Source organism: Typha angustifolia, chromosome 8, assembly GCF_048772165.1.
Source record: "Typha angustifolia cultivar Huaian chromosome 8, ASM4877216v1, whole genome shotgun sequence".
In the NCBI taxonomy this organism is placed as follows: Eukaryota; Viridiplantae; Streptophyta; class Magnoliopsida; order Poales; family Typhaceae; genus Typha; species Typha angustifolia.
In genome coordinates this window covers 14,523,887-14,547,060 of record NC_133246.1, presented here as the reverse complement: position 1 = coordinate 14,547,060, position 23,174 = coordinate 14,523,887, and the positions used below count along the sequence as shown (strand labels likewise).

The window sequence follows — 23,174 nt, the reverse complement described above, 5'->3', positions numbered from 1 at the left end:
GATATAGTGTGTTGTGATCCTTTCATTGGAAGAATCCCTCGACAAAAGGTCATGCTTCCCATAGTAATATTTACTTTAACCAAATCTTTGGAGCTTCCACAATCATTAGCTACATAGATTTGGCCATTTGTGGCATGTCCAATTAAGCAAGAATTATCGATCAGTCCAAGGTCATAATACATTGGAAACAACGTGTGTGCGCGCGCAAAAGCTACATTGTTAAGCAACAACAGTTGTACGTGGATTTTAAGAGCTGTGTGACCTGCAAAACAATGAAGGTCTCAGCATTTGCTGCAGGTTTTTTCACTCTTTGTAAGTCTGCTCACCAAAGACTTATTTACCAGACTAAAGTAACTCCTAAATCACGTAGACGCCGTGTAAATTAATTTGTACACATACAAAAATTATTATCTGACAGTAGGCATATATAAGTTATCATGTTAATGAAGTCTCCGGTAAAATCATCAGCAACGAATATCTATAAATCCATACTCATATTCAAAACACACAAACATCTCTGAGAGAATAAACATCTGGTAAACATGTACCAAGTCCTTAAAAGCATCTACTACTGAAAAGGCGAAACTCCGAGCGTACTAAGATTTAACGAGTCTATGCTCATCAAAAACTTTGCTCACTACTTGCCAGCAGAATCTGGAGAGCCATCTCCATAAGAAACCAAACCCTTCTTTCCACCAGAACTGCTGGATGGTGATATTGACTTCTCCTTGGTAACTCGCTTCGGAGATGGTGTATCAGGAGATGAGCGAGATCTGGAGCGAGACCTGGACATGGACCTTGACACCGATGGGCTCCTGCTCCTAGAAGCTGACCGGCGCTTGTCAGAACGTACATCTCGACCACCACGTGATCGTAATTTCTCAGGAACAGGTGAACGGCTACGTGCTGGGCTCCTACTACCATAGCCACCTCTTGGTCGGTCACGATAGCCAACAGGGCTGCGAGATATGCTTCTGCTACGGCTCCTCCTGCTTCTGTACCTGCAGATGTTTAAGTTGAAAAAGGATTCTTTAACCACAGTAAATTGACCTAGATAAATTACATTAAAAAATTGCCTTACAAAAAACAAGTTACTAACTCAAAATATATTCAAAGTCGTCCCCTACCATGGAAAATTGGTCTGATGATTGTAGGCAAAGAAACTTTCAATCCCTAAATAAACCAAATCAGAAATCCTTTATCTAGTTCAAATATCGCCAAAATTTTACTGATGGATTATCACTAGAATATACAACAGAGAGTGTCAAACAATTGAAGTTACCTATAAAACAAAATTAACTTTTAATCTTTCGTCCATCAAGCATGAAGTACCATTAGGACAAGAAAATAATATAAGGTACTTAATATGGCTAGTGCCTTGGGAGCCAAAGCATCTTGGTATATCGCTAAAAAGATGGCCAGTTATAAACATATGTTGTCAGAGCTGATTCCACTTTGTTTTGCTACCAGTTCAAACAATCAATCTACATTATGGAAAGCAGCACAGAATATTGACTTGCAAAATTGAGCAGGATAGATAACCGACCAAAATTGTGTCATAGGTATCTTAAGCTAATAAGATAAATCTGGCTTGTAGATAGACTTGGTCCATAGCTATGGTTAAAAGAGAAGTCCCTTGGCTTGTCTCAGAAAGAAAAGGAAACCTCATTTTCTCAAAAATGAGAAACACATTAATCTCACTTCACACAAAATGAAGCCAATTCTAGGTACCTTGGTGGAGTTCTTCCTCTTGGTGGGCTTCTATATCGCCTAGGGGGCGAGCGATAATGGTAGCTTCTGTAGGTTGAGTACCTGCCCAGGCAAACATACATCTCAGGTCCTTCAATCATTTCACCGGACAATAATTCATGGGATTCACACTTTCAAGATAATTACCTATCACGATCGCTTCTTCCCCCGTAGCGATGAGATCTAACAGGAGAACGTTCGGGAGAAGGGGTTCGGTATCGTCTTGCATAGGAGTAGCGCTGACTAAACCCTCGACCTCTTCTTATGCGCTTTGGAGATCCATCTGGAGAAGCACTTCTTGACAAGCTCCTACCATGATTCGAGGGTGGTGATGTTGGCCTGCGAACAGGACTTACTGGACTCCTGGAATTGCTTCTCCGAGGTCGGGTCCGTGCAGGGCTCCTGCTTATACTTCTTCTAATCGATCTTACAGGGCTCTTGCTGAGGCTTCGCCGTGCACTCCTTGCAGGACTTCTGCTTACACTTCTCTTAGATGGCCTAACTGGACTTCTGCTAGCACTTCTCCGTGGTAGAGACCTTGCTGAAGTCCTACTGATGCTTCTTCTTATATCCCTTGGAGGGCTGCGGCTCATGCTTCTTTGCAAGGGAGACCTCTCTGGGCTCCTACTAGGACTTCTTCGCGGAAGGGACCTTGCTGAACTCCTACTAACACTTCTGGTAGCTTTAAGTGGACTTCTGCTTGTGCTTTTTGGAATTTTCCCAACAGGACTTCTGCTGGCACTCATAGCTGGGCTCCTACTAATGCTTCTTCGACCTAGACTTCTGCTGGTGCTTCTAGCCGGACTCCTGCTTCGACTTCTTCTTTTGAGTGGGCGAATAGGACTTCTGCTAAGACTTTGTGGACGGGGACTCCTGCTCACGGATCTTCTAGGGCTCACGCTCTGGCTTTTACTTGGGCTGCGCCTTGGACTGATACTCATACTCTTGCTCATTGACTGGTTTGCGCTCAAGCTTTGGCTCCTGCTTATCAATGTAATAGAACATCAACTATGTAATATGTAGAAGGCAGAAAAAAAATGATAGTTATGAGATTTATAAAGACCTAGATTTTATTGGATTGCCATCCATAGCAGGTACACTATTAACATTTCTGTCAGACTTTGATTCAGTAACTCCATTGCTCCGAAGCTCCCCATTCTCCATAGGGGATTTATCCTCCTCTGTGATAGGCTTTTCCATTGTGTCTCCCTTCTTCATCCGATTTGTTATAGGATCATTTGCCGCAACTAATTGCTCATTTTCACCTGAAACAAGTCATATAGTTTTGAGACGAAATAAAAGCTAGATGAGCAAAGACCCCAGATAGCACACTTGAGTTTGAGAGTTAGACATGTTGATAGTAGAGTTGTATAAGTAATTACATTTAAGATCATGTTGCAGCCACAAATTTCAAAAGGATCAAATAGCATTCAGAGGACCACTTAAAAAGCCAAAACATATGTGTGTATATATAAAACCACATATTTGCATAGATAGACAGATAGATGGATGGATGGATAGATAGATATATATGGATGATTAGACATATATAAATACATATTTATAAGTAAATCATTGTATGTTCCATGATTCCAAAGGAACCGAAAGGGCCAGCAGCAATTGCAACACTTTGGGGCTCTATACACCTGCTCTAGTACTTTGTAGCAGATTCTGTTTCATTCAAAGTGAACTCTATCGTGAAGCAATATACACTATTAACTTTTCAGATGTAGATTGACTGTAGAGGTACTATTGAAAATACAAGGAAAATAAAGAAAAGCAAAATTGTACCATTCATCTGTAAGATTCATCTACCTTTTGTCCAATAATAGATCAGAAACGTATACCCAACGCTCAGAAAATATTTGGTAAGCCTGGGTAATAATGAAAACTAAAATCCCTCTAAACAACTGTATTCAAACTGGAACACATGCCAGATACATTTATTTCATGAAATCAGTGTCCCTTTCATTTAACCCTGTGAAATATTAATAAAAGCAGAACCTCAAGAACTAAAAATAGAATCATGCAGTTCTTGTCCACTACTCATAGTTTCAGAACAGAAGGGCCTACCAGACAACTGTGTGGAGGCCTTATGCTTCTGTGCCCGTGGGTGTTTCTTATCTCCATCATAATCTGAGCTTGAATGACTTGAACTCTCGCTTTCAGTGTCACTCTCTGACATCCTGAAATCAGCAAAGGAAAGACAACTTATACATCATCTCAGAATATAAATGCAAAACAAGTAATTAAGCAAGAAAAATAGATGGAAGGTCAAGTTATGAGCATAGATGAACTTATGGGTGGGACGGCCAATCAATATTATTTGGAAACTTGGAAGATGAAGATGAATAAAGTTATTACTAGATTGTAACAACCTCTTTGATTTGTGCCTTGATTTCCTGTCACGTCTTCTACGCTTTTTCTCTCGCCTGCGATCCCTTTTTCTTTTTTCACGCTTGTGTTTGTCTCGCTTAGAATATTTCTTTCTCCTCCTACGTCTGTCATCACTTGAACTACTAAGATCAGATGAAGCAGTTGAAGAATCAGAGTCACTTTCAATATCTGATGAGTCAGTTTCTGAATCCGACGAGCTATCTGATTCTGATGAATAGTATCTTCTTCGCTTTTTTTTCCTTCTTCCTTTAGAAGGTTTCTTACGCTTACTCTTCCGTCTTCCTTCATGACTTTCATCACTAGAAGATATGTCTTTCGATGACTTTGATTTAGCAACTTTCTTTTTATCTGCAACTTCACAAGATTACACATAAAAATAACAACTACATTAATCATTGTCCCATACATTACAATCTAGCAGATTCAATAAGGCCAATAGGATCCAAGCTACAGTAGGGATACCAAAGGGCACCAGTTCAGTTTGGGTAAGTATATTACCACTATCTACCGCAGCAGTTCCATGACTTTTACTATCATTAAGTTCGCCACAATTTACAATTTTCAATGGAACAACAGGTTTGGTACCATCAACTTCAACATGCTCTATCTTCTTCAAAGTTTCATGTCCAAGAATGAGCTTGCCAAAAACAACATGCTTCCTGTGAAAACAAATTACACTTGTTAAGAAGATTAACTATAATATTTAGCAAGCATCCAATGACATAAAAAATGGGCATACATGGTATGACACCAATATTCAATGCAAGTATTACTTAAATTGGGATACATGATAGCCATTTATCAGTGGAAGCACATGTCCGAGTACCTTTTTGTTGAACTGCAACTATTTCACATACACATAAATCCCCTTATATTTGAGAACAGTGCAGCAAGGTGTAGCATGTATAAATGCCATAGAATATAGGAGCGACCGAGTAGTGAATCAGTATATATATAAGCCTAATGCATCTAGACACATTCACTAGTGCATTAATATGAGCAATTACAAGATATGCATCAAGAGATGAAATAGATGTTTGTGCATATTAGAGGTCCATTTCTCAGATCTATATAACTCAAGAGACTCCGCATTATGTTTTTGAACATCTATATAGAAACAAATGTTAAGGTATAAAGTACTAGAGCATTTATTGGACAAGAAAAATATATGTAATTTTCTTTTGGATGGTTAACAAAGCACCTAATACTTATCACTTAATGCATTGAAGAATGTAATAGATATCACAAAACTGACCCATCAAGATGAGGAGCAGCTTTGAAAGTAATAAAGAACTGAGAGCCATTAGTGTCACGGCCAGCATTAGCCATTGATAGTAGGCCTGAACAATCGTGTCGTAACACAAAATTTTCATCTGAAACACCAAAAACAAAATTCTAATCAGTAGAGAAACTAAGAAGATGAAGCTGCATAGGATGTGAGACCTTACCCACAAAATTGACATAATTCTTAGTATAAAGTATAAATCTTAAAATTCTTCTAAGAGAACTCAGAGAAGATTACATCCAGTGCAACAATATAGGTATGCAATTTGATTGGGATCATTACATTCACTACTAGAAACCTAACTGAGAGCTACATTGTTGCCTCAATAAGAAAAATGTAATGTTTGCACATGTATCACAAACGATATAGAAGGACCTGTCCTGTATTTTCAATTTTAACAATAATTAAAACTATACTCTGGCATAGACTAATAATAAAAGAAAGTAATATAAAATTCAAGATTTCTCAATCTTTTTGACTTGCTCCTACGGAACCAAGGTCGAAAAATTCCCTCTTCTTTCTTAGATTCGGAATTCTTTTTATTAAAAGTTTTGTTGAAGAAAAATCAGAAGTCTGGAAAGTCCGAACAACCAAATTGATTTTATTCTGTTTCTGTATTCATTTTAGGGGAGAACAACTGCAAAAGAAAAAGAGGACTTGTCTACTATATCATGTAACTTCTAATAATAAAAACATTTGGAGAAAAGTTCACCGATTACCATATCCACATTGTCAAATGACGATAAGATCTTGCCAAAGGTACTTAGGAGACTGTAGTCAAACTGAGCACCATAGAAGCAGCCTCTGATAATCAAAGATGTATAAAGGTAGAAATATATTAATGGTTCTGTTAAATTCACATCCACTAATAGTTGACCTTAAATGCACATTCTATTAGTCCGGGGTGATATAGTACACCACATCTTTTCAAGATGAAACATATAGAACAAAAGGAGATATGGTTCACAACAGGATGGACCAGACAGACATAAAATAATTGAACAGAAAAATACATAAAGGCAGATTTCAAGCTAGTTATTTCAAAGTTCAGAAGTCACCATGGAAAATGGAGTCCTTGATAACATGATATCTCAAATATAAAACTATAAATAGGTTTTCAAAATTACCTGTGAACTTCCCACCATATATGCTCTCTCCACCAGTTCCTGAAGATCATGAGAAGATTCATTAGAACTTGAGAAAGCTCGTGCATCGTTAATTAAATGGCCATCCAAGTATCAATATCAGTAATTATCTTAGGAACTTCGTGACCAAGTAAGAATATCTTATCAGCTCTAGCAAATTAGAAGACCTGAGGCAATAATAAGCAGTTGAAGATAGAGAAGCCATATGCCAAACTTGTGCACTGTCCCCATTGAAAGAAAAGAACTTAGGCAACCACAGTGACCTACAACTATTTGGTAATGAGCTACAGCTGATAAAATATAGAAGTAAAGCAAAGGTGCCCAAAACCCACTAATGAAAGCCTTCCTCTTTTCATGAATGTAGCAGCTCTTACTGAAAGGGAAGAATGCTAAAAGAACAAAATATATATAGGCACTGACAGAAGATTAATTTTCACCATGTACATACAAAAGTACAAAGTCTATCTAGAAGCATCTAATCTTTTTCACCACTTTGATCCATATAAACAATAGTATTTCAGGTGACTAAGACATCGTGAATAATCTCCAAGATGCAAGATATGGTAAAGCAACAAAAGATAAGCATGCTAATTGTCCTCGGCTAAAGCCCAAGTGGCAAACTATTTCATTATTAAAAGAACATGCCAAGCAAAACAAAATAAAGCAAATCAAAAGCTTAAGAGGAAGTCCCCAATAAAAAGCTTACCATCTCGCTTTGAAAAGTCGCCACCCTGCAGAAAATAACAAAATATGTCACAAACCTGACCAAGATAAAGCATACTCAATAGCAACTTGTTCAAAAATAATGTGAAGAATACTTTAAAAAATGGTAAGGGCAGACAACATAGTAAAATACAACCTTAAATACTACATGACAAGAAAAGCAGTTGTGACCATCTGCCCTGTATCCTACAGCATAGAAAAGGAAACTGACTAAAAAGAAAAGATTACCTAACTAAGTCTAATCACAAAATACATTAGACACATCAATAATGCCAAACTTCAGAATCCATATTGTTGGAAAAAGAATAAGAACCAAATAGTGAAAGGAAAGAATAATATACTTGTGCCATGAAGCCTTTAATAACACGGTGGAAAATAGATCCCTTATAGTGTAACACCTTCCCGGTTGTTGATCCAACTCCCATCTCACCTACAGAACAAATTTTTGATTAGCGTAAGTACAGACAAAAAAAAGTTGCTCATTTCTCCATTATTATGGAGTGAAAGATCTCTAAAAAGAAAAGGGAAATTCTAATGCCTACAAGCCTAAAGGTCTTAATAGTGATTCTTTATTCTCAAGAAGTAGAACTTATATAATAAGGCAAGTGAAAGATCACAGGAAGAGCAGAAAAAATTGATGCTCGGATGGTAAATGCTGTTATTTCACGCACTACAAACTTACAAAGGATAAGTGGCTATGATGCTTTAATAAAAAATTAGCCAACAAATCCCCTCCATCAATTTGAAAAACCTATATCTTTCCATATGAACTTTCCCATAGCAACATTGACAGGAGCAACTTGATCAGAGGAATAAAGTTCTAGTCCAACTGGAAACCAAGCACTTTGGCCTCTAAATAGGAAGATCAGCAGAAATATCATAAGGCCTCATTAACCTCTCCATTAGAACATCTATCTGATGATCTCTTCCTACAAATTGCTGTCAACTATATGAAAAGGTGCTCCAGCAGGTGAACCAAGCAGCTGCAATGACTTGGCCAAAGGAAGGACTTCAAGCAGTGCTGACGTGCATACCTCCATCTTTATGTTTGGACTATGGAGGATGAAATTTGATTAAATCAAAGGTCAAAACTAGGTTCAAACCAAGTAGTTCTATCCTGTTATTTAATTGTATAGTCGATGTCTGTTCTCCACTTATATATTTTAATTATATCTTCTGGATCCTGCTTCTATTGCAAATATTTCTTATCTATTTTAATTACATTTTTAGGGTTCTCCTTCTATATTTGATTACTTCATTCTTTGATCAACTTCACATTTGATACTGTTTTGCATTCTTAGGCCACCTTCTATACAATTCAAAAAACTTTCTTACCAATCTAAAAATTATATATATTCTCAATTACCAACTTAGTTCTTGAGTTATTCCATTAATTAAAATATGCAACAACAATCTACTAAGAGAGTTCAAACTGCCAGTGAAAGCATTTTTCCACACTGTACATTATTACTTTGATGACTTCTATAAATGTTCAGCAAATTCTTCCCTTTCACATTGCATTCTCAATGAACAATGCAACAAAAATCAGCAATATAATAGAAAAGAAATTTTATGTAAATCATTCAATAACGAGTACATGAACTACCTAAAAAATAGGCAAACATATGTAAAGAAACAGCCACAACCAAGTATTAAGAGTTCATCACATAGTAAATAAGATATTGGGAATGATTAACCTTACCCAGGTCATGTTCCATCAATTCCTGTATCAAAGCATATGGCAAAGTAATTTGATAAGCTGATTATAATTGAGTGGGAAATTCTTATTATCAAGATTGTACGCAACCATCATATTATAAGTTCATAAACGGCAAAGCAATTCAACAAGCTCATCCAAATCGCTTAAGAAATTTCTATAATCTAGATTACATGGCTGAAATTGAATTACAAGTTACCAAAAGTTTAAACAACATTGATGAATACTAATTTACAAGGATTCAAATGTTAATTGGACACATGATTCATGTGGTTAATTTGCAAATCTCAAGAAACTCCAATTCTTTATTATATGTTTCTCAAAAAGAGATACATGTCCAAAACAAAAAAATCTCTCAGAATAATCCAATAAGAACCAGCTTTTCTACAGAGCTCTTCTTGAAAGATTTGAACAGTAGCAATTTCTGACCGGCCATATGAACAGAGGATGGAAAAATACATAGAGATGAAAATAGGCTTCAAAAGGACATCACCACAAGTTTTTCATGCCTGACAATCCAATTTGGCAAGAGGGAAAAGGACCAGTGACATGCCGAATAACAATTGAAGTGTAATTAATCAATCAGTACTGTATCAGAACTTTTTTGCCAATATTTCAAATACCCTTTCCCATATTTTCATCATCTTAAAAACAGTGAAATAACTAAGACTTACTTCACCATATGAAAGGCAACTCGGCAGATCTAAGATCCTCTTTTCCAACTAAATTACAGAGATCAGCATCATCAAAAAAATAAAAAATTTCTAGGATTTGAACTAGACAGCTAACCAAGCTACAGCTTCCTGCTTCTCCAACTAATACTCCAGAACAATTAGTTAAATATTCACTTCAAGAAAGTGTTGAACTTGTCATCTGAAAAGTAGTTAGACTCATAAGATAAGTGAAGAGTCTTTGAGCTGCCCAGGCCTCCAAATGCATAGGCAATTATTGCAGAGGGGGGAGAGAATGACAGAAAAGTTACTCAGCAGATATAAAGTCCTTTTTTCAACTAAATTATAGAGATTGACATCATTATAAATTTATATGATTTGATATAGGCAGCTAACCAAGCTATAGTATATAGACATTCCATTAATTTCCTGCTTCTCGAACCTATATTCCAGTCAATTACAAGTATTCACTTAAAGGAAGTGTTGAACTTGTCATCTAAAGAATAGTTGGACTCATAACATAATTGAACAGTTTAAGCTTCCTGATGTCCAAATGAATAGCCAATGATAGCAAAAATACTTGGGGCAGAGAATGACAGATGGTCTCTATAGTCAGTACTAAAGACACTAGATAACAACATTATTGCAGAAGCCATTAAGCAACCTATAAGAAGTCATAGTGAATTTCACCTCGATACAATTAAATTGTTACAACTATCAGTTCGCATGTATAGAAATATCATGGGTTTGTAGATGCTTAAGTGTACAATTCTATAAAATGGAGACATGCATTAAGGTATATATAGAGAGAGAGTAAGAGACATTTTTCACAGCTTGAAAGTTCAGATGCAGATATATAAGAACCAACACCACCAACAGCTATGGTGCAACTGAAGCAAGAAGTACAACAATTCAAATGAGCATTTTCACTTGTCTTCAAGTGGTAAAACAAGTTAATATGTAAAATGTTTCCACATTTATTCTCACTCAAGTAACATTTACAATAAAGTTAATTACCTGTGCAGAGTGCTCGGAAGTTTTCAGCAGTCTTGGGGACAACGTCAGCGAAAAGCTGTAAAGACATTTAAATCTTTCAGCAACCACTAATAAAATTATGCAGAAAGAGTGCTTGACAACCAAATCAAAAGCTGAGAATTTAAGAGTGGTAGCTATCGAGAATGACAAATATATAACCATACTGCCATGACTCCTTTAGCCCTTCAACAAGGACATCAAGTGTGTTGAAAAGGGGTTAGGAAAACCAACAAGACTGAAAAAAAATGAGCACCTCAAAGACCATCCTTTCAGCAGCACCACCGTCTATGGATACATCCAAAAAGACAATGGGGTTCTTCTTTTTGGCCATTTTCTGCACGTTGCAAAGACTAAATAGAGAACTTTGATCTGGATCATTAGAAAATTAAAAAAAAAGTCATTACAGCATTAAACAGGATTATATATCCTCACATTGTCTTAATAACAACAAAGTATTGATATTAAAAATTTACCAAACAATGTTGAGAAACAGAAAAAAAAAAAGGTCTCACCACACAAGCACAAACCTGATCATCACAAGATGATGCATATTATTCATCTCCTTGGTCAACTATATTATGCTACTCCTAACTAACCAATACTGTAGCACCAACTATTTGAGGCCACCTGTATGATTCTTTTTTCCTTCATTCAACTATGTTTTGAACGATCTTCTGTCAAGGAAAAAATGCTTTCATGCCTTCTCATACTCACTTGAAGTCTAGTTTGGTCTTCCATTCCCTCCCAATGAACATTCTTCCTGAATCAAACCCCTCAATGCTGGTGCAACAGTGATCTTTGCCAGACATGTCCAAACCATCTTAATTGAGGGTGCTACATCAGTAATGCATCACATGAGATAATCTTTTATCCAATCTATTCTGATAACCCCATACATCCACGCCGACATCCTAATTCATGGACACTCAATTTGTGCATATGATGTTTCTTAGATGTTCACCAATATGACACTAAAGCAGGTGTAGTCTCATGGCCACCATTTAGAAGTTTCCTTTAAGCTAATCCAAGAAACCATGAAAGCACTTCTCATTCTCAACCATTTCCTTTTAATTCTACATATCGTGTCCTTATCAGCCAATCCTTACCAACGTATTTCCAGTAAGAGAAGTAGTTTGATATCAATCAGGAATAGTATCTTTTCTCAATTTTGATGTCTCAAACTACAAACAAATTTCCAGTTCCGATTGACCAAATTACTCATTAAACAAAAGGACAGAAGAAGTGGAACAAGAAATATCACGCTAATGGTCTTCTTATATGAGCAGTTTCTTCATCCAGCCCCCATAAACATAACACAGATAACATTTTTCACAATCAAGTCATCAAACACGGGTATCAACCTCTTTTTCGTCCACCAGATTCGTTGGAGTCATCAAAATCTAAACCCTAGCTCATCTTCCTTAAACCCTAGAATAAAAGGAGCATGGAATCCAGGAGGGAAAACACTAAGCATGAAAGATCTCCCAAACTCAGCCTCACCGCAACTAAATCGGTGTCACCGCAGGCGAAAAACACATAATAACATTGGAAGACGAAACTGAGAACACGAAATCACGCGTCCGATCTTTGACAGATCTACTCGGATTCGCGTTCGAAATTACAGTAAAATAGATAAATTCGCGGAGAAGAAGAGGACAAGGAGACAAACCCTAGAGTTGTGTTCGTCTTCAGCAGCAGCAGCTGCTTGGCCACAGAAACAACGAGAGAAGTAGAGAAAGATGCCGAGAAAGAAAACCTACCCTAGACCCAGTGGCCCATGCATTCGTATGGTCAAGACTAAAGGATCTGAGATTACCATTATATCCCCGGTGTCGCGACGGATTTGCGACAATTGCCCCTCCTACTGGGTCACCCGTGCAGGTCACGTGATATCCTTCCTGTGGAGCTTAAATCGAGATGGTAACGTTTATCGCCGTTAACTTTAATAAATTGCTTGCCACTTTCTAACGGAATTTGCTAAACTTTGAACAAAAAAAATTGCTAACTTTGCATTAGTGGGCCCACAATTTTATTTTATTTTCAATATACTAAGTTATTGGGCAAGATTTTTTTTTAAAATGATCAATTTATGAGAAAGTTGAATGTGCTAAATTGCACTTCCACTCTCTATATTATAATCCATTATTATATTACACTATTAAAAAATAAGAACACAGTAATTAAAAAATATATATAATTCTGCTAGCAAATTCTCTCTGTTACATGAATATAAACATAAAAGTGCACACACTCTTATTAATTTTAATCTTTGAGTGCATTATATTTTTTATTTAGCTTCTTAATTTTCAACCCAACTAAGCAATATGCATAGTTGAAAAGTTAAGTAATTTGAGATAACACGTGGGAATCAAATAGTTTATAATATTAAAAGTTTAATCATACATATAACTAAAAGTATTTTTTTACAACTGAGAGTGCTATAATGTCTTTATTGTGTCTTTATAAATATGTGTAATAAGTATAATATTTTATAATGAGCAATAATATTATACATGATCCGAGTAAAAAATATATATTATATGAGAAATAAATATTAGTTGAGATAAAAATATATATATAATACGTATATAAAAATACAGTGATTATTATTTAAACTAAATTGTTAATGTAATATTATAGCATCAGTAGTGTTTCCAAGGACTCTGTGAAGGCATAGAAGCATTTTCCCATGCAAAAAACATTTTCTAAGCTATTATTTAAAATAAATCTCATATTATAGGAGTATTTTTAGTTGAAATTTTAGTTACATTGATTTAATCCAACAGTTGACCAAAATGCTTATCCATATAGAGCCGAATTGGGAACGAGCCGAACTCGAGCGGCTGGCTTCCAAGATAGTCTCTCTATAGCCCACTTCTTTGGTCCAAACCGGCGCGCTACCAAACCCCGCGAACGAAGAAGCCCCTAAGAAACAACCCCGCCTCTCATTCTTCTGTATTCCATAGAGAGATCGAAGTCATCGTCCTCTCGTCTCGTCTCTCTCCTCATCTCCGACGATATGCACAGGTCATCGAGCTCCACGCGCGTGTTGGACGAGCACTTCCCGGCGGCGGCGACGACCAAGACGGGAATCTCGAGGTCGTCGGTGGAGATGGATTGCCTCCCCACGTTCGATCCCCAATCCGAGATCGGGAAGAAGATTGCGTTTCGCGGGCGGGTGTCCGAGAACGCCGTCCACTTCATCCCCCTCGTCCTCATCTTTTGCGCTGTCCTCCTTTGGCTCTTCTCCAATCCCGGTATGGAGTTCGTTTCTTCTCATTTGTATACGTTTCGTAGGTCTATATCTCATTTGAATCTCTAGGAAGGAACCAATTGATTGCTTTAGTGCGCCTCTGCTTTGAATCTGGAATCAATATGATCTTATATTGTATTTTGATTTGTATCTTCTTCTTCTTTTTTTTGTTTCATTTATTCACCTTTGATAATTTGAATCTGAGGAACACCCTACATAAGTTAAGAACTTGTGAACTGTTCAACATTTGCTTGTAATTTCGTCCTTCGCAGCAGCTGGGTGTGGTACGAAACTGTTTGGTCATGTCATGGAATCGAGTTGGTATGTAGCATTTGCAATTACTAATGGTCAAACATCTCTTGCAGTAAGAAATATGATAGACTTAACTTATTTCGATCTTTTTTCCTTCTAATGTTTAAAGACTCTTGTTCTTTTGATATTATTTGACCTTTATGGTTGCCACACTTTTATGAAAGTTAATGTTTTGGTTTGTTAATTCCGTTTTGGTTTTACTTTCCAAATTATGAGCGATATATCTTTTCATGCTGTAGGAATCATGGCCTTAATCATCTTTTCATGCCATAAGACTCTTATTTTATTTCTTTCTTATTGAAATTGTATTGATGAATAAGATGATCCTATTGTAACCAGAATGAAGAACCAGAGGGTGGATGAGTATGCTAGTTAAACTTCTTCAGAGTTGGAGCGGAATGGATACCTGTGTGTTTCAAGTGGTATGATAGGAATTTGAAAGAAGTATGGATACAACTCTATAAAGGACCAGAATATTGATCTCTGCCATAAGAGAACATGGTAGCGTCTTCCTTTTCTTTTGGTACATACAATTCCTTTGAGTAATACCCGTTACTCAGCTCCATTTAGCATGATCTACAATGCTCTCTTTTTTCAAAAGCAATTGCTGCACTATCAATATTTTTTACAGCAGAGTATACAGCCTGATGTTCTGTTTGACTCTGTACCATCTTGGATGCCCTTTATATCATGCATGGTGCTGCGAGTAAGAATTATTTTTTATTAAAAGAGGGAAAAAGTTTTAGCAATTACTACTACACTACTTCTGATACCACCAGAAAAGTCATCATACATACTGGGTAGTCTTTGGCAGATAAATGTGAAACCCCACCTCCTAAGGGCATGAAAGAAGATCCATCAGGTCGCAGAATATGTTTTACCAGCTCAAAATTTCAGATATGAGCATCAGATCCGACCATTTTGAAGTTGCATCATCTTGATGATAGGTGCACTATATGTTATTCTTTCTTCTTTTTTCTACTATCCTGGCTGATATCTTTGAGCACAAATTCTGCATGTTTTATCAATCAACGCATTCAACTTGCCATTGTAAAGGAGAAAAAGGATACTGTTAAAAGCATCTTATATTATCTAGGAAATATAGTTTGAATTTTACTCCTCGGATGGTCAAAGAGGCCTTGTGCCATCTTTAGAGGAAACTGTTTATTAACTGAGAAGCCGACCTGTCTTCCTGCCTTGTAGGGTCATATGTTCCTAATATTTATTCGGGGCTTACCTATCACACTATTTCTTATTACACAATTCCATTACATATCTGGGTTACATTGCACCAGATTTTATTTTGTTGGGTGTAGAATGATCCGATTGTCTAAGCATAACCACAGTATGGGTATTAAATGTCTTAACTCTAGAGCTTGTGAATGAAACTTGCATACAAAGTACAACCTTGGTTGTGGAGATTGGTCATGGAGTTTAGGTGGTGCAGACAAATTGAAAATGCTGTTCATACAGGCAGGCAGTAGGACATGTTACATGAATGTCTTGCAAATGAAATTGTTATTAGTCCGAATATTGGAAAATAGACATGTGTACAGTCTTTTATATGAGCAGAGTCTGAAGAGCATCTGACATTTGCACTTGTCTTGCTTCCTGGTTATCTGAAGTCCAACAAATAAAATAGAGCTGCAATTCTGGTATGATGGTAAGAAGGCAGAGGGATGGTGGCCAACACTTCACTGCACAAAGATCAGCACGCATTTGGCAACATCGCAATCAATTTGGCTCTTATGTTTAGTTTCTTTTTTCACTTACCAAGCTTTGAATATGTTTTTATTTTCTTTGGTGGTTGGTGGAACATCCAAATAATTCTAGTCTCTAATATCTGTCTCTAGCTGCATGCTGCATACCTCGTCATCTGATGCTTCTTTTTCACACCCGTTTTCATTTTCATGACCCTGATTTTAAACGGAAGTGTCACACCATGGTTTGAAAAGATACCATCCACAGAGTCCATCCTGGATTGTTTACAAAATAACAAGGAGTGCTTCCCAATCCTGTGACTTTCCTTTTGTTACCAACAAGCCGTAAAGATTCTCTATTGCTTTTGTAACTATCATCCTTTATTCTCTTTGTTTCTTGTATTGAAAAGAAAAGGTCTTTGCAATTTCTCTTGATGGCAGAGGAGAAGAAAGTGAAAGAACTAGGACTGGGAGCATAGTCTGCAGTTAGGAAAGCCACTTCTCAAATGTTAAATACTCTGTTAACTGGTCTATATCATCAAATTTGGCTAAACTAAAATAACTAGAACTGATATAGACTTGAATTCCATAAACCAAGAACGGTTCCTCTGAAGCCACGTGGAATAAAGAAAGGCAAGAGCGTGGTCACTGATGAACCCCTCGTTACCGTTGTCCTACACTTTTAAATACCTACCGTCCGATTACCATCAGTCCTCTCTCGGCCATCTCGCGCACTATCCAAGTACCAACTGCCCCCCTTCTCCATTATCGCGGGAAAGAAGGAACGACTCCCACTCCATACGAAACCCTAGTGATCAATCCCCATCGATCCTCCCCTGAAACCTTTAATCTTCTCTCAATTCCTAATGGATTCGAATGCGATGATATGGTTCCGTAAGGGGCTTCGGATCCACGACAACCCGGCGCTAGACCACGCTCGCCGCGGGTGCAAGCACCTCTTCCCGGTGTTCGTGCTCGATCCCTGGTACCTAGACCCGGATCCGACCGCCTTCTCGCCGGGATCCGCCCGATCCGGTATCAACCGAATCCGGTTCCTCCTTGATAGTCTTGCCGATCTCGATTCCAGCCTTCGCCGACTCGGCTCTCGCCTTCTGCTCCTCCGAGGCGACCCGGCCACCCTCCTGTGTCGCGTCTTGAAGGATGTAAACCTTTGGGTGCCATTTTAGTGTACTTTTTGTGCATGGAAGCTAGAATTGTAATAAATGCCTCATTTAAACTTGTAGTGGAATATTAAGAGTCTCTGCTTCGAATTTGATAGCGAGCCGTACTCACTAGCCCGTGATAAGCAAGTCACGGTAAGTAGCACCCGAGTGGTTGGAGAAAAAGATCAAAATTTCTAGGATTTATGATAAAAATCAAGCTTTTTATTGTTGTCTTAGGATTTTGCCTCAGCATGTGGAATCAAGGTGTTTTCTCCAGTTAGCCACACTCTCTTCAACCCCACAGATATCATAGAAAAGGTCAGGATAAGTGTAATGATCATTATTTAACTTCATTGCGCCATGAGCTTTTTACAATTTTTTGCGCTAGATAGTGACTTTTCATCTTCTTCTTTTTTTTCTGTTTATGTGCATGCAGAATGGGGGACGACCACCTTTGACATATCAATCATTTGTAGCACTCACGGGGAAGCCCCCACCACCAATTTCTGTGACATACTCTGAGCTTCCTACTGTTGGAGATACAGGGGAGTATGAATTGCTGACTGTGCCGGCGATCCAAGAACTTGGATATGGAGATATCAGTCAGGTATGTAGTACCCATCTGTAATGTTGGAGCAGTGACTTCATGATTTTGTCTTAGATAATTATGAGGGCTAGGTATTGTAGGAAGAGTTCTCTCCCTTCAGAGGGGGTGAGTCGGAAGCATTAAGGAGATTGAAGGAATCTCTCAAGGATAAGGTATGATATGTTTCCTTTTCCGTATTAGCTCATCTCCTTCCCAGCTGTATCTATTCCCTTCCTAAGTAGGTTGTATGAATTCTTTCATGGCTCTATTATTACTATCCTGTCGTACTTTTGGATCTTGCAGGAGTGGGTAGCAAAATTTGAGAAACCAAAAGGTGATCCCTCTGCCTTCCTAAAACCAGCAACAACAGTCTTATCACCATATTTGAAGGTGAGTCTTGCCGGTACTGTTGTAAAACAGGTTCTTCCGTTCCTTCTATTCTGTTCCTAAGCAAATGGTTGAAAAAGATGATCATATCTTGCATTTTCAGTTCGGTTGTCTTTCTTCAAGGCACTTCTACCATTGCCTTCATGATATCTACAACAGTGTTGGAAGCCATACTTCCCCTCCAGTCTCACTAGTTGGGCAGGTATCTTATGCATTAGCTGATACTAGTTACTTGCACTTACAGAATTTTTTTTTTTTTTTTTTGACTTGTGGACATCTAAAATCTTATTTAGTTACTGTGGCGGGAATTCTTTTACACGGTGGCCTTTGGAACTCCCAATTTTGATCGTATGATAGGAAACAAAATATGCAAGCAGGTATGCAAGGTGCTATGCATATTTGTCCATTGGAAAAATCATTAGATGATCTTATATATTTCAGAGCAAGTAGCAAACTGTGCATAGATTTTTGACATCTGTCACACCTTTCTAATATTCCTTAATGTCAGCTTCTTAGCATTTTTCATTTATGCTAAATAGAAGCATGATAATAGTATGGTAATATGATAGAAATAGCTCACAATTAGAGTTATATTATATTCATTTATTTAGATACATGATGGTTTTGTATAAATAAGACTAAGACCCCTCTTTCAAAATCAAGTAATACAATTTTTCACCGAACCCTCTCCTTTTTTCCTCTCTTCTCCTTAAATTCACTCTAAGGTTGGGGCTTGTATTGTTTCACACACAAACACAAAATTTTCCATTCTAAGGTTGGGGCTTGTATTGTTTCACTCAGAAACACAGAATTTGGAAGGTGTTTAAAATAGAAATTTCAGTGCATCTTTTTTTTTTTCACTATCAGTATTAAAATGGATTTTTTATATAAAAAATACGTTCCCTACCCATCTCATAATTGTTGAACTCTCCTTTCATTCTTTATATTCATATGATTTCCGTCATCATATTTGTCAACTTACAATATATTTCTTATCCTTCAAATTCTTAAATTTCTGCGAACTTCTTAAAACTAGGAGATAATTTTATTATCAGACTGTTTCTTAACAGCCTCAGTGAATAGGTAATTCCAGAATTCCAATAATGTTACGTTACATGTTGAATTCCAATAATGTTATGTTCCCATAAATAGCAGAAAATGAGAGCTTAGGTGGTAAGAGTAATTCCAGAACTGAAAAAACACATAAAATTTAGGTATTTGAAGATCAGTAATCGTACTGACACTACCAATTTCTGTGTATGGGGTTAATCTTTGTAAGTAAATTTAAAATTGAGAAATTATCCCATTATTCGGAAAAATAAGGAATTTGAATGAGTTTTATAGTTTGTTGCCTGGACTATTACTTGAGTAGTATTGTTGCAATAATCATTATTACCAAAGTGCAACAAGATCCTCATATGAAACTTGCATTTGCACATTCTCATCTAGTTCTGTTTTTCATTTTTTGCTGAATTTTAGTTTCCCTATTTCATCTTTAGATGCTTAAAAAATTGAATAGCTTTTGAGATTGAAGCTAATATTTAAGTTATGGTTCTTTCTGATATTTATTCTTGCAAGAGATAACTGTGTACCTCTCGTCTAGATTCCTTGGGGGGATAATGAGGAACTGCTTGTAGCTTGGAGGGAAGGTCAGACAGGATATCCTTGGATTGATGCTATAATGATTCAGGTTGATCACCCACCCCCTCCACTCCCCCAAGGCCTTTTTTTCTTTTTGTAAGTTCATCTTCTTATGGCAATAAGCTTTACTGAAGGTTGACTCATGTTTTCTTTTACTATAGTTGAAGAAGTGGGGATGGATTCATCATCTAGCACGTCATTCAGTTGCATGTTTTCTGACACGTGGTGATCTGGTAGGATTCTTAAAAATACTAAGATGTTATGTACTGTTGAAATTGTTTTTGCATTTGTATTTAAGACAAAAATCATTCTTACAGGCCTAATATCTATGTCTTGATGCTAGACCCTTCACTTAGTATTTTTTCGAATTTAGATATCCATTGATGGGTCAAAATCAAACTGCAATTAGTCAGAGATTCCAGTTTATCCTTTCTTGTGGTCTTCTGATGTGAGATTTCTGCTCTACATTGACTCATATTGATCTTATAAAGCTTAGGTTATCTGGTGATGAGAGTTGAAATACGTTACTTTATACAACATTTTACTGCATTAACTCTGCATTGCTTAACATACAATGACATAAATGTTTTAGGGCAATGTTTTAATCTGATCCAGAACATCAGACTAGGAACTGCTTGACAGACCTTTTTGACAAGAAACAGTTTTAACAAGTCCTGTCTGAGGCATTTTGGTCTAGCTGCCTATGAGCCCATCACCAATATAACTTTTAATTTACAACACCTTTCTAATGGCTTTTGCACGCCTTATTATTTTATTTACTCTCTATTAACTTCCATATCTTTATGCAGCAGTTGGTGATATTGTTTAATTGCCATAAAGAAAACTACACATACATATATAGGCATATAGTAACTTTTCTCATACATGATTTTCCATGTATCTCTGACTAGTTATGTCAGGATGACTAGCAAAGGAAGGGGTGGGGGCCCATAGATTTATGGGATACTTTTCTCTCTCTTGTTCTTGTCTGTGGTCAATTGAACTTTACAAATTATTTCGTTACTGTAAGTTATGATATGACTCGAGTATTAAATAAATTTCTTTGAGGTTCCTAGACACCCTGCCTATCATCAAATGGTCCAAGTGAAAGAACATCCTAAGCTCACGACTTAATCTTTTAATATTCTGCACTAAGGAGAGGTGTAGTGTGATTGCCAGGTTGAATTCCACACGGCATTGTCATTTACAGAGATTTATCTGCTTTTTCTTCTTTTGTTTGGTAGTTTATTCACTGGGAGAAGGGGCGTGACGTCTTTGAGAGACTACTGGTAGATTCTGATTGGGCCATAAACAATGGTAATTGGTTATGGCTCTCCTGTTCATCCTTCTTTTATCAGGTGACCAGATATTGTCCTTTTAAATTCATAGGTATCCTCAACTTTGCGTCTTATACAAAAAATGATCTGACTTTCTGATGCCACCTTCCAAATAGTATTATCGAATATACTCCCCGATCTCATTTGGAAAGAAGTATGATCCTGATGGAAATTATATTAGACATTTTCTTCCCGTGTTGAAAGGTACTTTAACCTAACTTTAACACCAAACTGCTCTTTAAATGTTTCTGTAGCATTGTGTGACCATGTTTTGCAGATATGCCGAAGGAGTATATCTATGAACCTTGGAGTGCACCTTTGAGCGTACAAAAGAAAGCGAAGTGCATAGTTGGGAAGGATTACCCAAAACCAGGTAAAATAATACTTATGCAGGTTTATTCTTCCTAAAACTTTAATGTGGCAATGTAGCTGAACACTCTTACTTAGTAACTTACAAAAGAACTTGATTACCAAAAACCAGGTAACATAATACTCATGCAGATTTTTTCTTCCTAAAATTTTACTGTGGCAATGTAGCTGAACACTCTTAGTAACTTACAAAAGAACTTGATTAAGTAATTACATGTTTCATCCTCATGCTATTGAACATCTAACAAGACATGGTTATGTTGGTAGACCATATGGTCAAAAATTATTGGATGCAGTTGAATAGTTGCTTGATGCCAACTAAATGTGAACTTGTGTGTACCATGTTAAATTTTGGGTTTTGTATATTTGTTAGCAGCCTGTGGTTTATACATGCTGCATCGAGATGGGATACTGATCCCGAACTTTTATGCAAGTAGTTGTTGTACTAGTATATCAGCTATATTAGATGACATCACATATAATTTTAATTTCTCTGGATCCCCTGAACTTGCATACTGTGTTTGGAATTGAACTACCTACCCGATTGATGAACGTGGTCAGTTTGTAGTGAACATAACTATATCCTCTGTTAGTTCGTAATGGTAATAACTGTAACAGTTTATGTTTTCATGTCCTGAGGTCATGCTTATGTCACTGTATAACCCAGCAAAATCATAGAAACTGGCAAACGTTGCTGCCTATAACATATTCGTTTGCCTCTCACCTCTAGCAAATTTACCTCTTTCTGAATGTTCCAGTGGTTGCGCATGAGACTGCAAGCAAGGAATGCAGGAAGAAGATGGCAGAAGGTTATGCATCGAATATCTCTGGCAACAAAGTGGCAAGTCAAAAAGATGTCCTGCGAAGAAAGTCACAAGATGATAACTCACAGGCTTCTTCACCGTCAAAGATCAAACAGAGAAGGAAAGCAATCAAGTAATGTTTGACAATGAAGGAGTGGTGCTTATTGTCAGGTTAACCTGATAGGTAATGATTTTAAGATTTTGTATGCTGAATGTGTTGGACATCAAGCACCAAAACCAACTGGTTTTTGTAGTCCAAGTGATGAACAGATTGAGATGTCTTCCTCTCTCTTCTGTATAGAAGGCAAACAGAAAGCATTGGAGCTTACTTGCCTAAACTTCAGCCGACAGAAGATATATTTTGGAATAGTTCCATAAACAATTCTGGAGCAACATAACCGAATTCATTGGCAGAGGTGTGATAGAGGTGAATGGAATATGGTTCTCAAACTATTCCCATATAAACAAATGCATGGGAATTATAGTGGATCAACTACTCATCAACAGTGGTCAGAATCTTCTTTCAGAACCGGCAGAAATGTTGCTGCTTTAAGGTATATGTGTCACCACTTGGATTCCACAATGAATCCTCCAAGAAACAATGACACATTTTCTCTACTTTCATCGCCTACGAAGATCACAGGCTATGATTAGCATAAGTACACACTTCTCTACTATTGACATTCTATACTTCTGTAGCTATTGAGGCTATCTTTTAATGCCATCTGATTTGCTAATTGTTGATGTCCTTAAATCTAATCTCTTGATGCTGAATATTTGAATATTGCTTACTTATTCAGATGACAACCATTACAGACCGGGATGTCCTAAGACTAGAGGCCTAGTCAAAACCAGTATCCATCATCGAGCTAGTGGTTTTAGTTCTCCTGGAGGTAAGCAC

General features: G+C 37.1%; 2 protein-coding genes across 9 annotated transcripts; one reads left to right on the top strand and one right to left on the bottom strand.

The window, feature by feature from the left end:
- Positions 1-456: 456 nt before the first annotated feature.
- On the bottom strand, positions 457-12,501 carry LOC140766146 (uncharacterized). 4 transcript variants are annotated; one of them, XM_073105595.1, is made up of 14 exons: positions 12,392-12,501; positions 10,976-11,091; positions 10,705-10,759; positions 7,641-7,729; positions 7,283-7,307; positions 6,559-6,597; positions 5,402-5,519; positions 4,645-4,805; positions 4,128-4,500; positions 3,823-3,935; positions 2,813-3,014; positions 1,897-2,730; positions 1,732-1,812; positions 457-1,001 (listed from the first exon to the last, which is right to left on the bottom strand). In XM_073105595.1, exons 2-14 carry the CDS (start codon positions 11,051-11,053, stop codon positions 638-640), a joined length of 2,532 nt encoding a protein of 843 aa, XP_072961696.1. In that variant the 5' UTR covers positions 11,054-11,091; positions 12,392-12,501; the 3' UTR covers positions 457-637. The 4 variants fall into 4 exon arrangements, with proteins under 4 accessions (XP_072961696.1, XP_072961697.1, XP_072961698.1 ...); XM_073105596.1 differs by having other exon boundaries at positions 4,128-4,494; XM_073105597.1 differs by lacking the exon at positions 12,392-12,501 and adding an exon at positions 9,002-9,023 and having other exon boundaries at positions 10,976-11,040.
- A 2,127-nt stretch (positions 12,502-14,628) lies between these two features.
- LOC140766177 ((6-4)DNA photolyase) lies at positions 14,629-23,172 on the top strand. 5 transcript variants are annotated; one of them, XR_012105299.1, is made up of 16 exons: positions 14,629-17,150; positions 17,232-17,303; positions 17,388-17,468; positions 17,587-17,757; positions 17,838-17,909; positions 18,040-18,126; positions 18,227-18,325; positions 18,417-18,500; positions 19,727-19,813; positions 19,926-19,997; positions 21,009-21,122; positions 21,218-21,305; positions 21,379-21,474; positions 22,229-22,457; positions 22,578-22,932; positions 23,074-23,172. XR_012105299.1 is itself a non-coding variant. In XM_073105639.1 (14 exons), exons 1-14 carry the CDS (start codon positions 16,854-16,856, stop codon positions 22,408-22,410), a joined length of 1,602 nt encoding a protein of 533 aa, XP_072961740.1. In that variant the 5' UTR covers positions 14,629-16,853; the 3' UTR covers positions 22,411-23,066. The 5 variants fall into 5 exon arrangements, 1 of the variants encoding a protein (XP_072961740.1); XR_012105298.1 differs by having other exon boundaries at positions 22,575-22,932; XR_012105297.1 differs by having other exon boundaries at positions 22,229-22,827.
- Positions 23,173-23,174: the final 2 nt, after the last annotated feature.